At 34.3% G+C, this 16709-nt stretch overlaps 1 protein-coding gene across 1 annotated transcript in view; it reads right to left on the bottom strand.

Moving 5' to 3' along the window:
* Window positions 1-268: 268 nt before the first annotated feature.
* The window catches only part of Cutc (cutC copper transporter), a gene marked incomplete at its 5' end in the record, with an annotated part of 29439 nt that continues 12998 nt past the window's right edge, over window positions 269-16709 (bottom strand). Inside the window, 6 exons of the mRNA XM_010638529.3 lie at window positions 269-2162; window positions 2971-3076; window positions 6753-6780; window positions 11421-11554; window positions 13924-13959; window positions 15881-16090. Of these exons, the coding sequence (XP_010636831.2) occupies window positions 2048-2162; window positions 2971-3076; window positions 6753-6780; window positions 11421-11554; window positions 13924-13959; window positions 15881-16090 (629 nt within the window). The remainder of the gene's footprint in view (window positions 2163-2970; window positions 3077-6752; window positions 6781-11420; window positions 11555-13923; window positions 13960-15880; window positions 16091-16709) is intronic.

Raw genomic sequence — 16709 nt, 5'->3', positions numbered from 1 at the left:
TCTCAGCCTTCTGAGTGCTGGGATTACAGGCATGCACCACCATTCCCAGCTGTCATTACTTATAAGTCATGGTCCTGGAAGGTAACAGACAATATACATCAACAGGGCAATTTCAAGAAACTTTGGTAAATGAACTATATACAAAGCTATTGGCATGGTTTAAGAAAACTGGCATGAGAGCCAGATGTGGTGACACACACCTATAACCCCAGTACTTGGGAGGCTGAGGCAGGAGGAATGCTACAAGTTCAAGGCCAGCCTGGATATAGTGAGACCCTGTCTCAAAACACCACCCCCAAAAAAAGAAGAAAAAAGAAAACTAACAAGGAATAAACAGTTAAGTGTGCTAGCTAGACCAGCCTGGAGTTATTACCACTCATAAGCTTTAAGTGGTAAGGGGGAGCGACTAGCTATCAGAATCCAAAAAGGGTACAAAGAGGGACAACTGGGAAGATAAAGCTAACTTACAATAGTATGGCAGGGAAGGTACTCCTTAACTCATCCCACCTTCCCAACTCTTGCTGGCACCCAAGCACAACCAGAAGATGAGGGGCAAGGGAGCAACTGATGTAGTTCTTACAGATTGGCCTCCCAGCACACAAAGCAGATCAAAGGTAGTAAATCTACAAGGACAAGAAGACATATAGCACAGTTGTCAAAGTCACGATAGGAAGGAGCAGTATCTAGGTGCTGACTTCCAATTCAGTGCTCTTCTTCCAGTACACAAAGTAATCGATACTGTTGCAGATACAATATGGTAGATGTGATGGAACACACACAAAAGTAAGAACTCATGTTTCCCTATCCTTGAAATGCTAAACACTGCTGAGGAAAAACATATGCACATGAAATTATCAGTAAATATTTTTAAATAGAGCTGAAACGTAAAAACATCAAGGTAGGGAACAAGGTAGAAGAAACACAGTTTAAGTGTGGGCTTCAGTACTCAATGCCTGGCTTGCTGGGAAGAGTTTTCAGACTATCAAAGTCTGATATACTAGAAAACTAACCTATGAGAAAAGAACTAACATTGGCGAATGTTTCTTATGTACCTGGTGCTTTACTATATCATTTAATCAGAAACTATAGTTACTATTCCTGATTTTAAAATGAAGAAATTAAATTTCAAGAAATAAAGTCGTCTTTCTCCTGTTTAAGCTACAAGCCAAGATATGATCTCAGCTACGTCTGACATATAAAGAGTGCTCTTTATACCAGTTCTACATATCAGAAAATGTATCTTACAGCAGAAGCTTTGGAAGGTTAGTGTTCAAGGCTAATAAACAACATAAATTTGTTGTAAAACCTCATGCAATTCATATCAGCTTCTCAGTGCCTTTGCTAATCTGTTTAAAGAAGATAGAGAAGACAAGGCCAGCTTTTGTCTGGAAGATCACAGAGTGAAATCAAGGGAGGGGGACCAAAATATTAAATATGATTATATGTGCATATGAATATGGTATTGAATCTACAGACTTTTTTTACCTTGCATTCCAAGTCTGGGGATTTTTAAGCTGTACCATTTCATTCTAAAACCTCAGCATCTTGCCCAAGGGAACAACATGTCCAATGAATACATAATAACAAGAAAAAATGGATTAAAGCAAAACAAAACACAACCTTCCCTTTCATACTTGGCTACAAATTATATTCAGAGCAAGGAAGACTATACCATAACAGAATGGAAATTTTTATTTTACAAATGAAAAGGTAAAATACTGCTACTGAACTGACAAGAGATACTCTGAATTCATATGTTACAGCTGAATTGTCCAGGGCATTTATTAGTTCCACTGAAATCTAAGTCTTTCTGTGGAAGAAGTGCAGACCAAATTTAATCATGATAATAGTAATGGCTGGCAAAATTTAGCAAAAGATGCAATATCTTTTTCAATTTCTTCTTCTTCTTGAAAACATACTCCATTGCCCTAAGAAACTTAAAGATTGTGTCCCAGTCAATGAGATTAAAAGCTGTGGGATACAGAATTACAGAATATACATCTACCTTCATACTGTGATATTATCCATGTGTCTTGGAGAGATCTGGCTATACCAGAATGTTCTTTGCAATTGCATTCAAAGTCCTTACTTTGATCACATCTGTTACCTTTAGAGAATATTCTGAGGTAGAAAGTGAGGCTCCCATGGCAACAGAGAAATTTCTGTAATAGACATTAAAAAAAGGAACAGAAAATTAAATTGTTAAGTGAGCCTTCCCTACTGGTACATTATAGGCTACTTCATGGCTCAAGAAAAAGGTAAGGTCAGGGTCTTTACTTGAAATATTTAGTAGCCAAATCTAGCAAACAACATACATCTGGAAATGTAAATTCTAAGGCTCTTCCATCTTTTACATCACATTTTTCCAAATTTAGAAAAATTCAACTGTCAAATTATAGGGATCCTATCAAGAATTTTTTAAAAATACTTTCAATTCCTTAGTGGGTATATAATTTCAAAGTAACTGAAAAGTAGAGAGCAAAAGTAAGGGACAACTAATCAGTCTCAATGAGAGGGACATAAATGCCTATGACTCTTCCATCATTACACCACAGTTCTTAGCTTTGCAAAAGGAAATGGATACATGTGAGTGATTCATCTGAAGCTTAGCTGCCAAATTCATTTATTATTAACTGTTGCACTCAGTCCTTCAGTTCCATCAGTTCACTGTAAACAGACTAAGTGTCTCTCTATGGAAGAAGCAAAGGCCAGATTTAATCATGTTAAAGGCAATGGCTGGCATGACTCCACAAAGTCTATGTAAAAGTTTACTTATGTTCAGAAGATACTTATTTAATACAAAACAAGGACCATTATAGAAAGGTTTCTCAACTGCAAAAATGACTACAACACTTATTTACTAATCATAACATCTATTCATTAATCATGACATCAACCAAAGCTGTCCTATTTGGAGAAATAAAGATTAATCTCATTCCTTCTGGTATGAATCAAAGAATAAATTTTTACCGAAACTTCATTCCGGACTCTCTAGAAGATCGAGCAGAACAGTGGAATTCTGTAGCACCTGAACCCTCGAGGATCCTTTGTAAATTTCTGTCTGTTATGCCACCTCCTAGTGAAAAGAACAAGTAATATATGAAGTGTAACAAAATCTTGCATAAAATATAGCGAACAACACTATTTTACTGAAAAATCTCCATTATGAAATTTCTCACTGATGAAAAAAACTACTCTCCCCTTACATTAGAATGAAAAAGAATGAGAAAAGTAATAAAAGATGTATACCACAGTTAAGCCATAGAGCCTATATGACAGAATCTCTTTTACATTCATTAGTTTACATGGCAATGCTATACTGCATATTACTTTAAGACTTTAAGAAGACTGCTCTGGGGCAAGAAAAAGCATTCCGTACTCTATCCTTGTTCCTCCTCAATTTAAGCAAAATCAAATTAAAATAAAAGGCAAGGACAAGTTTGAGGAAAACAGTGTAGAAATGCAACCTCAGAGATATGTCTGAGAGAATATGTAAGGTTTTCTTTCTGACTCAGGATTCACAAAGTACACCTGACTTCACTACAAATGAGAATGAGGCAAAGTGCAACCTAGTTTATCCATTACAATACCAACTTTGTGTTTCATTTCACAGAAGAATCTGACCCTATTTTATTACTATCACACAACTGAATACTTTATTAACTGCTTTGTCATTGTTATTATCATTAGTGGTATAGTCATATTGCTGAAACCTAAAAAGAAAGAATATAGGCAAAGAAGTCAGATTTAGAATGGAATCCTCACTTTGTCACTGTAGCTCTTCACAGCTGTGTGATTTATTTATTTATTTATTTATTTATTTATTTATTTATTTATTTTTGGTACCGGGGATAAACTCAGATCCTTCTGCTTGCTAGGCAGGTGGCAGAACCACTGAGTTAAATCCCTGGCAATGCCAGGCATGGTGGCTCACGCCTGTAATCCCAGCACTCGGGAGACTGAGGCAGGAGGATCACTGAGTTCAACATTAGAGTGGGCTACGTAGTTCCAGGTCAGTTTCAACTACATAGTGAGACCCTGTCTCAAAAAACAAACAAACAAAAAACCTAAATCCCCAGAAAGACCCTGAATTTTTAAAAGGACTGAGGTTGCTCACTGTGAAGGCCCTGGGTTTAATCCCCAGAACAAACAATCAATTAATAAACAAACACATATTATTCCCTTTTAAAAGATAAAATATGTGAGCACTAAACACTTGTTGCTCAGTAATCGACAACTTTAACATATAAGCAATACATTTCCAAACATAGATAACATAGCTTTGCAGTGAAAAGGGGAATCAAAGAATGTTGATGAGGAAACTAGAGCCTAAATACAAGGTCTGCCAAAAAATGTATACACACTTCATGAAAAGAAAAATAGTATGATTTTTTTTCAACAGATGGTGTTATCCTCATATGGGGGACCTTAGAGGTTGTCCTATATCACAGAAAACCCACTACACGGCTGGCCCTTAAAGAAATTGGAAATGCAAGTGCAGCAATATCAATAACCACGGTTATCCCAGCAGCAGCTCTCTGTACTAATAAATTCCTGGAAGCTAACGGCCATCATTTTGAGCACCTCTTGTAATTGCAGAGGCCAAAGGTAACTTGAATGAATTTCATGATGTCTCAATAAATTTAGTATTAAAATATTTATACAATTTTTTCTATTCCTGAAGTGTGTATACATTTTTTTGGTGGACTCTATGTCATAAGCTTCATCATAAAGAATCCTGAGAGGCCAACTACTATGTTCTATTTATCTTTGTATTTCCCAATGATGAATATTCATAAGGCATTCAGACTGATTTTTCTAGGAATTTTAACTTGCTGGTATTTATTTACATAAAGTCATAATCTGTTTACAATTCTATTCTTCAAGCTCCTCAAGTAGGATTACTTCATATGCATTCTTTTACTTCATATTCATTCTATTTTTTACACCTATCATATTATATAAGTAGTTATAACTGACATGTAATTAACATTTGCTTGGTGAGGTTAAATAAATTAATCACAAATATTTTTGTATATAACATCTGTTAACCTAAAAATGCTAGCTTCTTCAGGAAGTAGTTTCTTATGTAACTGCATTCCAAGTGATGCTTTGCACATAGCAGCAGATAACTTAGTAATTATGTATTAAACAAAAGTATTCTTAAAATGAACAACTGCCTAAACCTGGTTATTAGTTGTCAAGAGTAAATACATTTTAATTCCCCAATTACCTCAATTTGATAGATAAAATACACTTTCTGTTCATGTTTCAGGTACTTGCTACAAGTCAAACACTTCCTACTACCTGAAAATACACTCCCATAGCCTCTTTCATAAAGCTGCCCTTTATGTGGTTGTTAGCATTTTGAATACTGGTCAGTCTTGGCATCACTAGTAATAAAATAACTAGAGATTAAATACCTTGTAGTGTGATATAATACAAAGTACAGAGAATCTTCCATTATTCTCTCCTAAATATGTAACCAGAATCTAATCAAACTTTTCACTCTAACTACCAGTTATAGGAAATACAGAGGCCAGAGGAATAAGCTAACCAGTGTCAAAAAGAAACAACCCGATAAATCCAAAAAGTAAGACATTCTGTAAATTAAGTGATGGCAACTTTTTTTCCCTTTTTATAACTGGAGATCAAACCTAAGGTGCTTTACCACTGACCTACACTCCCAATCCTTTTTACTTTTTATTCTGAGATAGGGTCTTACTAAATTATCTAGGCTGCCCTCAAATCTGCAATACTCCTACCTTAGCCCGCTGGGATTTTAAACCCATGTCTGGCCAAACTTTTTAAATGGCATTTTCTTTTAAGCAGAAAAAAATCTCCTATATTAAAAAATATTAAGAAATACAATGCTTGTTCCTTGATTGGATCCTAATGTGCACATATTGGCTGTAAAATACATTTTGGCAACAACTAGAAAAGAATAGTATGGAACAGACATTAAATGGTATTAAGGAATTACTATTTCTTTTGATAGAGGTGATAATGGCATTGTGGTTATAGGTAAAATGTCCTTTTTTATACAGATGCATAAAGATAACATGCCATGATACCTTTATCTTTAAAATATCTCAGGATAAAAAGACCAATGTGGCAAAATGTTAGCGCTAGGGAATGAGCATATAATCATTCATTATTCTGATTTTACTTTTTTATTTGTAAAAATAACAAAAAGAAAAAATTAAGAGTGCCTTTATATTTGTCTCATTTTGATTCCAGGTTGCCTCATCCAATTCTTTAAAAAACTATCCCATCTCTTCATTTCTAATGAACTTACGGTTGTCATTAAGAGAATATGCTCAAATTATTCTGGCTACAAAAAAATCTGGCCATCAGAGATATTCATAAACTGACAGATTATTATATTTATCTTGGGATATCGTCTAAGCATTTGGCCTTACACAGGAAAGCAGCATCAAATTTGGTGCCCTTACCAGAAATGAACAACAAACTTATAAAATTCTATACTGTAAGAAAGCAAACACGAAAAAACCCCAATCCTAACCTATTTCCTTATTTACTCCTCTGTAAGCTAATCCTGTTAGAATGTTTTCTACTTTCTAAAGTTTTAAATTCTAGCACAGATATCCTAATTAAACATTTCATTTATAGGGTTCTATATAGGGTTCTCTTTGAACACCACGCTATAATACTTTCTCCCACATTTTCCTGCTCCCTTTGCTCTACTACAGTCCAGCATTATGCTAACAAATAGAGAGATAAATAAATACCTGGCATTACCACAATCCTGCCTTTTGCCTGAAAAAAGAAAAAAAGTGAATTTTAATACCTTTCTCTTAATTGGGATAAGACAATAAAAAGAGAAACTTGAGTCAAAGTTAAATTTTAAATTTTAAAGTTTAATTTTTAATAGATGGGCAAGCAGGATGTCAAACACAGACTTTTGTCAACAAAATTATTTTTCTGTATTGTTTTAAAAACTCATATTTGTTTTTTATTACCATAAAAGAGGATATAGTATAAATACCGAATAGGTCTGGGGATTTAGTTCAGTGGTACTGCCGCCTGCCTCACAAGTGCAAGGGCCCAAGTTCAATCCCTCATATAATAATAATAATAATAATAACAATAATAATAATAATAATAATAATAATAATAATAAAATACTTATTAATCACATTACCTTAGAGAAGCCTTACAGAAAAATGACACACATGCCAGGGCATAGTGGCAAATGCCTGTAATCTTAGCACTTGGGAGGCTGAGGCAGGAAGACCAGCTCTGAATTTGAAGAAAGCCTGAACTATGTAGGAGACTCTGTCTCAAAAAAATAAATAAATAAATAAAATAATGACACACCACAACATTTTAACAAAGGAACCAGCTCAAGTGTCCATCAATAGATGAATTAATAAATAAAATATAGAATATATACACACAATGAAGAATTATTCATCTATAAACAAGAACAAAATTATGTCATTTGTAGAAAAATGAAATTGGACATCATCATGTTAGATGAAATCAGTCAGATTCAGTAAGACAGATATGTTTTCCTTAATATGTAGAATCTAAGAAACAAAAAACAAAAGAAGGCATGAAAGCAGAAGAGAAACTGTTATTAGACAAGAGGAAGAAAATAAAGGGAGGGAGAGAGGAACAAGAGGATAAAAATATGTCATAAACATATGAAAATACCTCACTGAAGTCCAATATTTTATAAAATTTAAAGGCACTAATAAAATATATTTTAAAGAGAAAAAAGATTTTAATAGAAAAGAAAGCATAACTTAATTTGTAGAGCAGTGGGGAAAATCCACTCAAATCCTATATCCTCAATTAAATTCCTTCATTTACCTTATCAATTCAACAAAACCAAGGATTTATTTAACTGAGCTACAAGAATTAAATTTAATTTCTGATAATTCTGGAAGAAAGGGATTGAATTTATTATAAAACTATCACATCTTCAATCTATGCTTCTAGGGCCTGATCAATCAGCTTCTTCAAAAATTATTTTTTTTACCTATAATAACCCTTCTCTCCTTCCTCTTCACTTACTAGGATGTTATACAGGTCCCAAGTTCTAGCCATCCTTTTGAGGCATATTTCCTTATAAACTTCCTTATATGTATAAGAATGTATATAGTTACATATATAATCAATGTTTTTTTCTCCTGCTAATGCAACTTTGTCAGTTAATTAGCAGGCCATCAAGAATTAAATATAAGAAGGTGGAAGAAAAGCTGTTCCTTCCTAACATGGTAAACAAGAGAAAATTTCTTCTTTCATGAAACTTAACACATTTAAGGATGACAGGCAACAGGCAGGTATATTTATGCAACAAAATTTCAGGTAATAAGTACAATGAAGAAAAAAATAAAGCAAGGTAATGAAATAGAGTAAAAGAGAAGTTCTATTTCACAGAATTTACTAAGAATTAGAAAAATTAAGCAGAACAAGAATGTTTCAAATTGCCAAATGTGCTAAATAAAGCAATTTATCCATAAAAAGTAACATTTACTAACCAGAAAGCTGAAATAATTTTAGGAAGAAAAAAGTCACAATTACCTGATTTCTTTTCCAAATGAAGGCTTTCCAAAATAAACACAAATGATATTTTAAAGAGATGAATTCTATCACTAGGGGAGGGGGGGTTCCATAAAAGATTATTTCGAATTTCATGCTTACTCGAGGCTATCAAAGTGACCTAACAAGAGTGACCTAACAATATAAAGCCCTTACTATGTGTCAGATATTGCACTATTATCTGAAGTAATCTCTTGTAACTGTTCTGGGAGGTAGGTGTTGTTATTATCATCCTGACACTTCAGATGAAGATTTCAGATGGTTAGGTAATTTGCCCAACACTACTTCTAAGTGATAAAAGCAGGATTTAAACCAGGATTATAATCCCAAATTCTATTTTCTTGCCAGTATATTATACTGGTAGGTAGTGACTTTCAGAAGTTAAGTTAGTATACCAAAAATAAAATTGCGGGGGATACCGGGTATCAAACTTGAGTTCCTGCACTTACAAGGCAGGCGGCAGAACCACTGAGCTAAATTCCCGGCCCAGTATATAAAAATATTTAATCCAGTTCTTGCCAACCAATGACTACCATACCAAACACACAGAGAAACACACACGCATGCATGTGCACACACACAGATATTCTGAAATGCAATACATTAACTATGACAATTATGTCTTCTTTTTTGTTGGTTTTAAAGATTAACGGGTTTCATTTTCGCAGATTCGTATATGTACATAACATACTTTGATTATCACTCTCTTCCTACCCCTCAATTGTACCTTTTTAAAATGGAAACTTGATTCACCAACTCTATTTTAAAATGTTTTAAGCTTACCCACTATACCAAGGATTAAATGTAAACTATTAATAAGGTTTTCAAGGCTCTGGATATCATTATTCTCTTCACCTTCAACATTTTGATCATTCTTAAGTATCTTAAGCTATAACTGCTTTTGTTTCCAGGCCTTTACATTTATTTGTGTGGAACAATTCTTCAATTCTCTCTATGAACCAGTTTTACACAGATAACTCTCAAACTTCCTTCAAATTAGTACATTTCCGTTATGATGCCTTTTCTTCTGGGAAGCTTTCCCTATATTGGGTTAATCCCTTTCCAACGTGCCCCACAGTACCTTTTATTATTGTACTCAATTAAAAAGTTGTGCACTACATTGTGAGGACAGTGACCACGCACATACTTCTTTGGCTACCACAGTATAAATACTCTGTACCTAATATATACTTAATAAATATTTCTAAAATTCAGTAAATTCCATAATAGCAAAATCACATCAGATCTTTTGGTGAAATTTCTTAAAAGTTATTTTATGGCTATGGAAATGTGAAAATAATCAAATGACAGAAGAAATAGCATAGCTGAATCTTGGAAGGAGCCTGTATGTCTATCGATATATAAACAGATAAAGAGAACATGGTATTTACACACAATGGAGTACCACTCTGCTATAAGGAAGGGTAAACTTGTGTTATTTATAGACGATAACACTGAATGAAATAAATCAGACACAAACTTAAATATTACATGGTTTCTCTTATATGAGAAATCCAAATTATAAATAAAGAGCAAAATAATAGATAATAGGAGGTAGGGAGATGGATCTTTCTCAAATGGAAAGGAAATCAAGAGATACAGGAAGGGGTAAGGAAGGGAGGGAAAAGGATGAAAAAAAGGAATTAAGATATGTTATGTACATGTACCAAATCCATACAAGGAATGCTAACATTATGTACTATGAACATGTACTAATAAAAATTTTCAAATCATTGTAATAAAAACTAAAATGTACTTTTATACCTTTAGCCTTTTTCTTCCTATTTCACTTGCAATTATCTCATAAAGGTGTAGGGAAAGTGGGAAGGGTAGGGGAAAGGTAAAAGGGATAAGAAAAAAATATGAGAAAATGAAAAAATGGAAAAAAAGTGTTTGTAAATGGGGAGGGGAGGAGGGGGTGAAGGGAGGACAGGGACAAGGGGGAAAAATGAGAACCAAGACCTGTCATGTAAAGGTACAAGATCCCAATAATGAATGTAACTGTACTGTATACCTAAAATGTACCAATAAATTCAATGAGGAAAAAAAACCACAAAAACAAAAACAAAATAAAAAAACTAAAATGTACTAAGACCTACTACACACCAAGCACTGTGCTAAGACTCTTACATATTTTAATCTCTCTCAATCCTCAGAGAAGCCCTACAAAGGAAAAATTAATGTCAATTTCACACACAAGAAAACAGAGACTTCAAAATTAGTAACCTACTCAACATCACACAGCAAGTAAAGTGTCAAACTTGAGTCTCAAACACAGAACTCTCTCATCTCAAAGTCTTTACTCCCTAACTTAGAATGTCTCTGGACTGGTGTCAGTAAAACACAAACATACTCCAACTACGAAGTCATTCCTGACTGTCCTATAAATGATACTAGCTCATCAGGAAAAGTCATACAAGAGTGAAATATATTTGCTCCTACACTGAAAAATGGAGAAAAAAAATGAAAGAATGTAATTTTTATTTTGGAATATACCTGAAAATGATAATTCTCAGAAATTGTATATGGGATCCCCTGAGTATATACAGGCCAATAGAAAAAAAATATGACTTAAAGTTAAGCAATGCTGATGGCATAGAAATGTAAAATTTGCTCTGCTTAGTCAAATTATCTCAGATCATTAGGGAGTGTTTATAATTTGATCTGAAGAGCCTTCTCTATTGAAAACACTCATATGACAGAAATAAGAATTATATAAATACATCACCACCTGTTTGCTTTTTCCTGCAATAATCATAAAATCAGTAATATTTAGTCTTACAGTCTAGCAGAACAACAGAAAAGAGTAAGCACAACAGTTTTAGGAAGAAAAAAAGAACTGCTTATACCTGATCTATGAGTCGCTTTATTAGAGGTAGTCCTTCTAATGCTGAACTGTCACATCCACTAGTCAATACTCGTTCAAATCCCAAGGTTAAGAGGGTTTCTAGAGCTGCCACTGGATCATGAACCATGTCAAAAGCTGAAATAAATTTTGAACAAATGTGCAAAAATGCAGTGTTAGGTAGTTTACATACAGTGGCATACTGAACCCAGATTATACTGGTTTATAAATACATTATATAAAAATATTCAGGAATTTTGCAAGTCAGATTGTTAGTACATTGACATCTTGAAATTAATCAAGGTAGTGTATATAAACCACAAATCAGAAAACACTACAAATCGGGGCTCTTTTTATTCCAAGTGCCAACACACCACAGCTTGAGTACCATTAGCATATGCATGATCATTTTATTAGTATACATTTCTTATTTTTGAGAGAGGGTCTTGCTATGTAGTTCAGGCTGGCTTTGAACTTGCTATGTAGTAGCCCATGCTGCGCTTGAACTCACAATGATACTCCTGCCTCAGCTTGCCAAAGTGACACAGATTTGCACCACCACACCCTGCTTGGTACAGATTTTAACTGGTCTACTTAAATTCACATAAGAAGTTTCTAATTCAGTTATTACAAAAGTTTCTCTTTCAAATAAACTTAAGGGGCTGGGGATTTAGCTTAGTGATTCCGCCACCTGCCTTGCAAGTGCAAAGACCTGAGTTTGACCCCCAGTGTCAAAAAACAAAAACAAAAAAACTTAAGATTTTATTAAGAATAGTATTAAATAAATATGCACAGGTAGCATTCAGATATGACAAAATTGTTATGTGCAATAGGTAAGTGATAAAACATGGGAAACTGCTCTAAGACTTCAAACTAGATTATATAAAATGAAAAACTATACTCAGGAGTTCTAGTAAAAACCTTGGCTCACATTCTCATTAGTGATTAATATTTTACACTAATTCATTCACCTGACACACTTAAGGCTTATAGCATAAGGTCAGTTGTTTTCAAGAGACTACATGCAGTTTCAATTCCATCCTACTAAGAAATTTCACTCCTCAGGAGAGAGAAGAAAGTGATATAGGAATCTCAAAACAGAAAACTTTGGTTCTCTGTACTACTATATCATACAGAAGTTCTCATCTATTTTTGTTAGTAGGTACTACTGGTTCTCTGGGACCGGCTCCTTCTTTTCTCCCAGGATTATGTGGGCAGCAAAAACTCCTGCGGAGAATTTTCCTTTTTCAGTAGCAGCACTTTCTCAGCAGTGATTACATTATCATAGTATCTAATTAAATAAATAAGTGTAAAAAGTGTAGTATCCAGGACAATGCAAAATTTCTACAAATTAAGTAAATACTTTTGTTAAACTTATTGGAGAAAAGGAAATGAACAGAAATTTGAGGTCATTTTCTAAATTCACAAACAAAAAAAAGCATGTTTTATAGGACTAGTTTGCTTTTAAGTTATTTAGCACATAAAAATTTTAAACTATACATTTTTTCAGGTAAATACTAACTTAAAATACTTTTCATGTTTAAAATTTTTTTTCTTGTGTGTGGCTAGCATCAAAATGATGACTTTAAGCAACTTAAGTTTTTTTTTAGTTACTGTTAGTTTATAAAAAGCACTGCTAACATCAAGTTAAAGAGAATATTTTTCTGGTTGTGCCATACATTCCAAAAGAAACAAAGAAAACAAATACTTTATCCCTAACTTCTATAAATGGATGCAGATACTGATATGCACTCTTATCCCAATCTCTGAATGCTAACTTAAAAGGGGTGAAAAGGTATTTAAAAACTTTTTAAGAATATAATCAAGGAAAAAAAACGAAAAAATTTAACTGCTTTCTTTTCATGTGAAATACCAGTGCAAAAGTGACACTTGTTACTCCACTTCAAGAATTAGCCAGAGTATGGGAATTGTAACTACCAATTTGAGGAGAGAAAACTTTTCTTTATACAACACAGACAAGTTGTCAATCATGAAAAGTAATTTTGTACACTATAGTTGATATCTTTTTATTGACTATTTAGCATCTATTTCTTGTTTCCCCCTTCCTAAAAATGCCCAATTTTTCTTCACATATCCAATCTCTCTCCCCACAAGAAGCCTCTGTCTGAGAAAATTGACCTCATTATCCTCTATCTCCAGAATAGTTTTATCTGGCTTAAATTTGGCAGTACATTTCACCAACCACAGTGTTTTATTCTTTTTATGGGTGCACATGACCTAAGGTAATCTACCTAAAAGGAATGTGAGGACAGTTACTTGGATAGATACATGCAATTACAAGCAATACTTCATGTAGCCCTCCCTCTACCTTTATATATTCTACCACCACTTTCAACAACTTCTCATAACTGAGCCTTCAAAAATTTCTAAAAGCCAACTAGTAACACCGTAAACACTACAAAACTGCTCCATCAACATCTAGTGGCATCTAGTGACACTAGATAACTTACACCATTTAAGAGAACTTCTAAAATGAAATAACTCACCTCGATGGAAAGTGACTGGCAGAGGACGGCAAAGGGCTATAAAAAGAAAGTCATATAACAGGATTGAAAAAGAGGTGATCACTGAATAGATATTTCTCAAAAGAAGTACAGCCAGGCATGGTGGTGCACACCTGTTATCCCAGCACTTGGGAGGCTGAGACAGAGGATCCTGCAAGTTTGAGGCCAGCCTGGGCTACACAGTGAGTTCAAGACCAGCATGAATTACACAGTGAGACTCTGTCTCAAAAATTAATCAATCAAAAAAAGTACAAATGTCAATAAGCACATGAAAAAATGTTCAGAATATATGACCATTAGAGAAATGCAAATCAAAACAACACTGAGATTCCACCTTATTCCAGACAACAAAATGCTGGTAGGTTGGGGAAAATAAGAAACCCTTCTACATTATTGGTGGGAATGTAAATTAGTACAACCACTATGGAAATCAGTATGGAGGAGATTCCTCAAAAAGCTAACAATAGAAATTCCTTTTGACCTAGCAAAATCTTTTCCAATTATATTCCCAAAAGAGTTAAAGACATCCTATTACAGTGATACATGCATACCATGTTTATAGCAGCACAACTCATAAAAGCTAAATCTTAAATGCTGCCCAGAGGCCCATCAACAGATAAATGGATTTAGAAAAGGTGGTACAGATGCACAAATAGAGTACTACTCAGCCATACTAGATGAATTTAAGTCATTTGTACAAAAATGGATATACCATAAAACCCTAATGCTAAGTAAAATAAAACAGACACTGAATGTTAAATATTACATGGATTCTATGATAAACCCAAAGTATAAATAAAGAACAAAATAAAAGACAGATGATTGGCCAGGTGTAATAGCACATGCCTATAATCCCTGCACTGAACACTCGGGAGCCTGAGGCTGGATGAGTGCTGCAAGCTTGAGGCCAGCTTGGGCTACATAGTGAGTGCAAGGCCAACCTGAATTACAAAACTAAACACAACCCAAATAGGTGACAGGGAACAGGGAGGGGGACTCTGGAGATAGAAAAAGCATCTAGAGGTGGAGGGAGACAGGAGCATGGGGAAGGGAAGGGGAGCTAAAAATGATTAAGATGTGGTATGTGTATGTTCCAATTACCTAAAATGAATGTAATTAAAAAAACAAAAACAAAACAGGGCCTTGCTATGTAGATCAAGCTGGCCTTGAACTCATTATGTAGCCCAGGCTGACTCCAAACTGCTGGTGATCCTCCTGTCTCAGCCTCCCAAGTGCTGGATCAGAGGTGTGTGCCACCACACCTGGCTAAATGTAATTATTATATATCACAAACATATAACTAATGGGAGAAAAAGAAAAGCCACCATTAATTACTATATATAGAATCTTCCATATTAGCTGAAACGTTATACTTTCTTCTCCTAAGAAGTAAAGAATGTGAACCAAAATAAAAACAGAATAGCAGCCTTATAAATTCAAGTTTTATCTTTCCACTAAATTCTTATTTTGATTGTCATCCACCTTAAAGGGCACCAAGTAAAATTTCTGGCAACTAGAAAGAGCATTATATCGACTACTTGTCCCTCTGAGGATCTTAAGAAATACTTTAGCTTAGTAATATAAAAGCTTGCTTCTATCTTTGCCCCTTCTCTCCATACTCATTGATGCAATTACTTTTGAAAGTTTTACGGATAGTAGTTAAAGGAGCCAAGATAGGCATCACAAAACTGACTTCTCAGTCACACCTGCAGACACATCCTACCTATTTTAAACAGTGCATAGTTAATTTAGATGTTCAGGGTGGAGGTTCTGGTAGTAAAGCTCTGAGCTTTCCTTGGTTACTATAGATCATCTAAATAAGTAGTGCTTAAAACAGGATGTGAAAGTTAAGTGTCTGCAGGTATGAATGAAAAATCAATTTTGCGATATTTTTCTGCTTTGGGAGCATAAATATAATCATCTTAACACAAATTCTTACCCACAAGAGACATGCACAGCTCTCTGTCAATATGTCCATCTTCAGTCAGTGCCCCAAATACCAAACCATCTGCGCCATAAAGCTTGGCAAGCTGAATGTCAGCCTTCATCACCTCAATTTCACGATCTGAATATAAAAAATCACCTCCACGTGGCCGAATCATCACAAAAACTGGGATCTGGACACTCTGTTTCACTACTTGAAGAACACCTATAAGAACAGAAAGCAAACTAAAATTCAAATGCAAGCTAAAAGGTCCAGAAAGTCAATAAAATATTACATGTACATTTGTACATTTGTTCTTGTAATTACATCCAAAAGAGTTGACTGAGGAAACCAGAGAAAATGGATATAAAGGGAAGGACATTAAGAAAAAAAATGTATGTACTGGTAGAAAGTAAGCAATAGGGAAGTCAAGAATTAAAAGGAGCAATTTAGAAAAATGAAGATACTGCAATATAGAAGCACTTCTCAGTTGTCCCAACAAAAATCCTTCTGACTCAGAACCCTTTTATTGGTTATGACATTTGAAGTGTAGTACCTACTAGGCTCAATGTTCTATGAGTACTTTTCCCCGGACCAAGTTTCTCCTTTTCTAATTGATTACAGCTGTATTTAAAATCCCCTATATAAATATTACTTGTTTCCAAAATTTATGTTCCCTTCCTGGATAAGAAATTTAGAAAAACCTATTTTTGAAAGGGATACTGGAAAGGTAGAAAACTTCTATCTATTTGTGGTTGTGCAGAGACATTTGAACAAAAGTACCTGCATATGACACAATGTGGTCAACTTGGAAACACTCAACAGTACAAGATTTGTGACAATT

The sequence above is a fragment of the Fukomys damarensis genome, unplaced genomic scaffold, assembly GCF_012274545.1.
Source record: "Fukomys damarensis isolate Sample0158 unplaced genomic scaffold, DMR_v1.0_HiC HiC_scaffold_8, whole genome shotgun sequence".
Taxonomy (NCBI): Eukaryota; Metazoa; Chordata; class Mammalia; order Rodentia; family Bathyergidae; genus Fukomys; species Fukomys damarensis.
The sequence above is the reverse complement of the archived record's forward strand: the minus strand, read 5'-3'. Positions and strand labels throughout refer to the sequence as shown.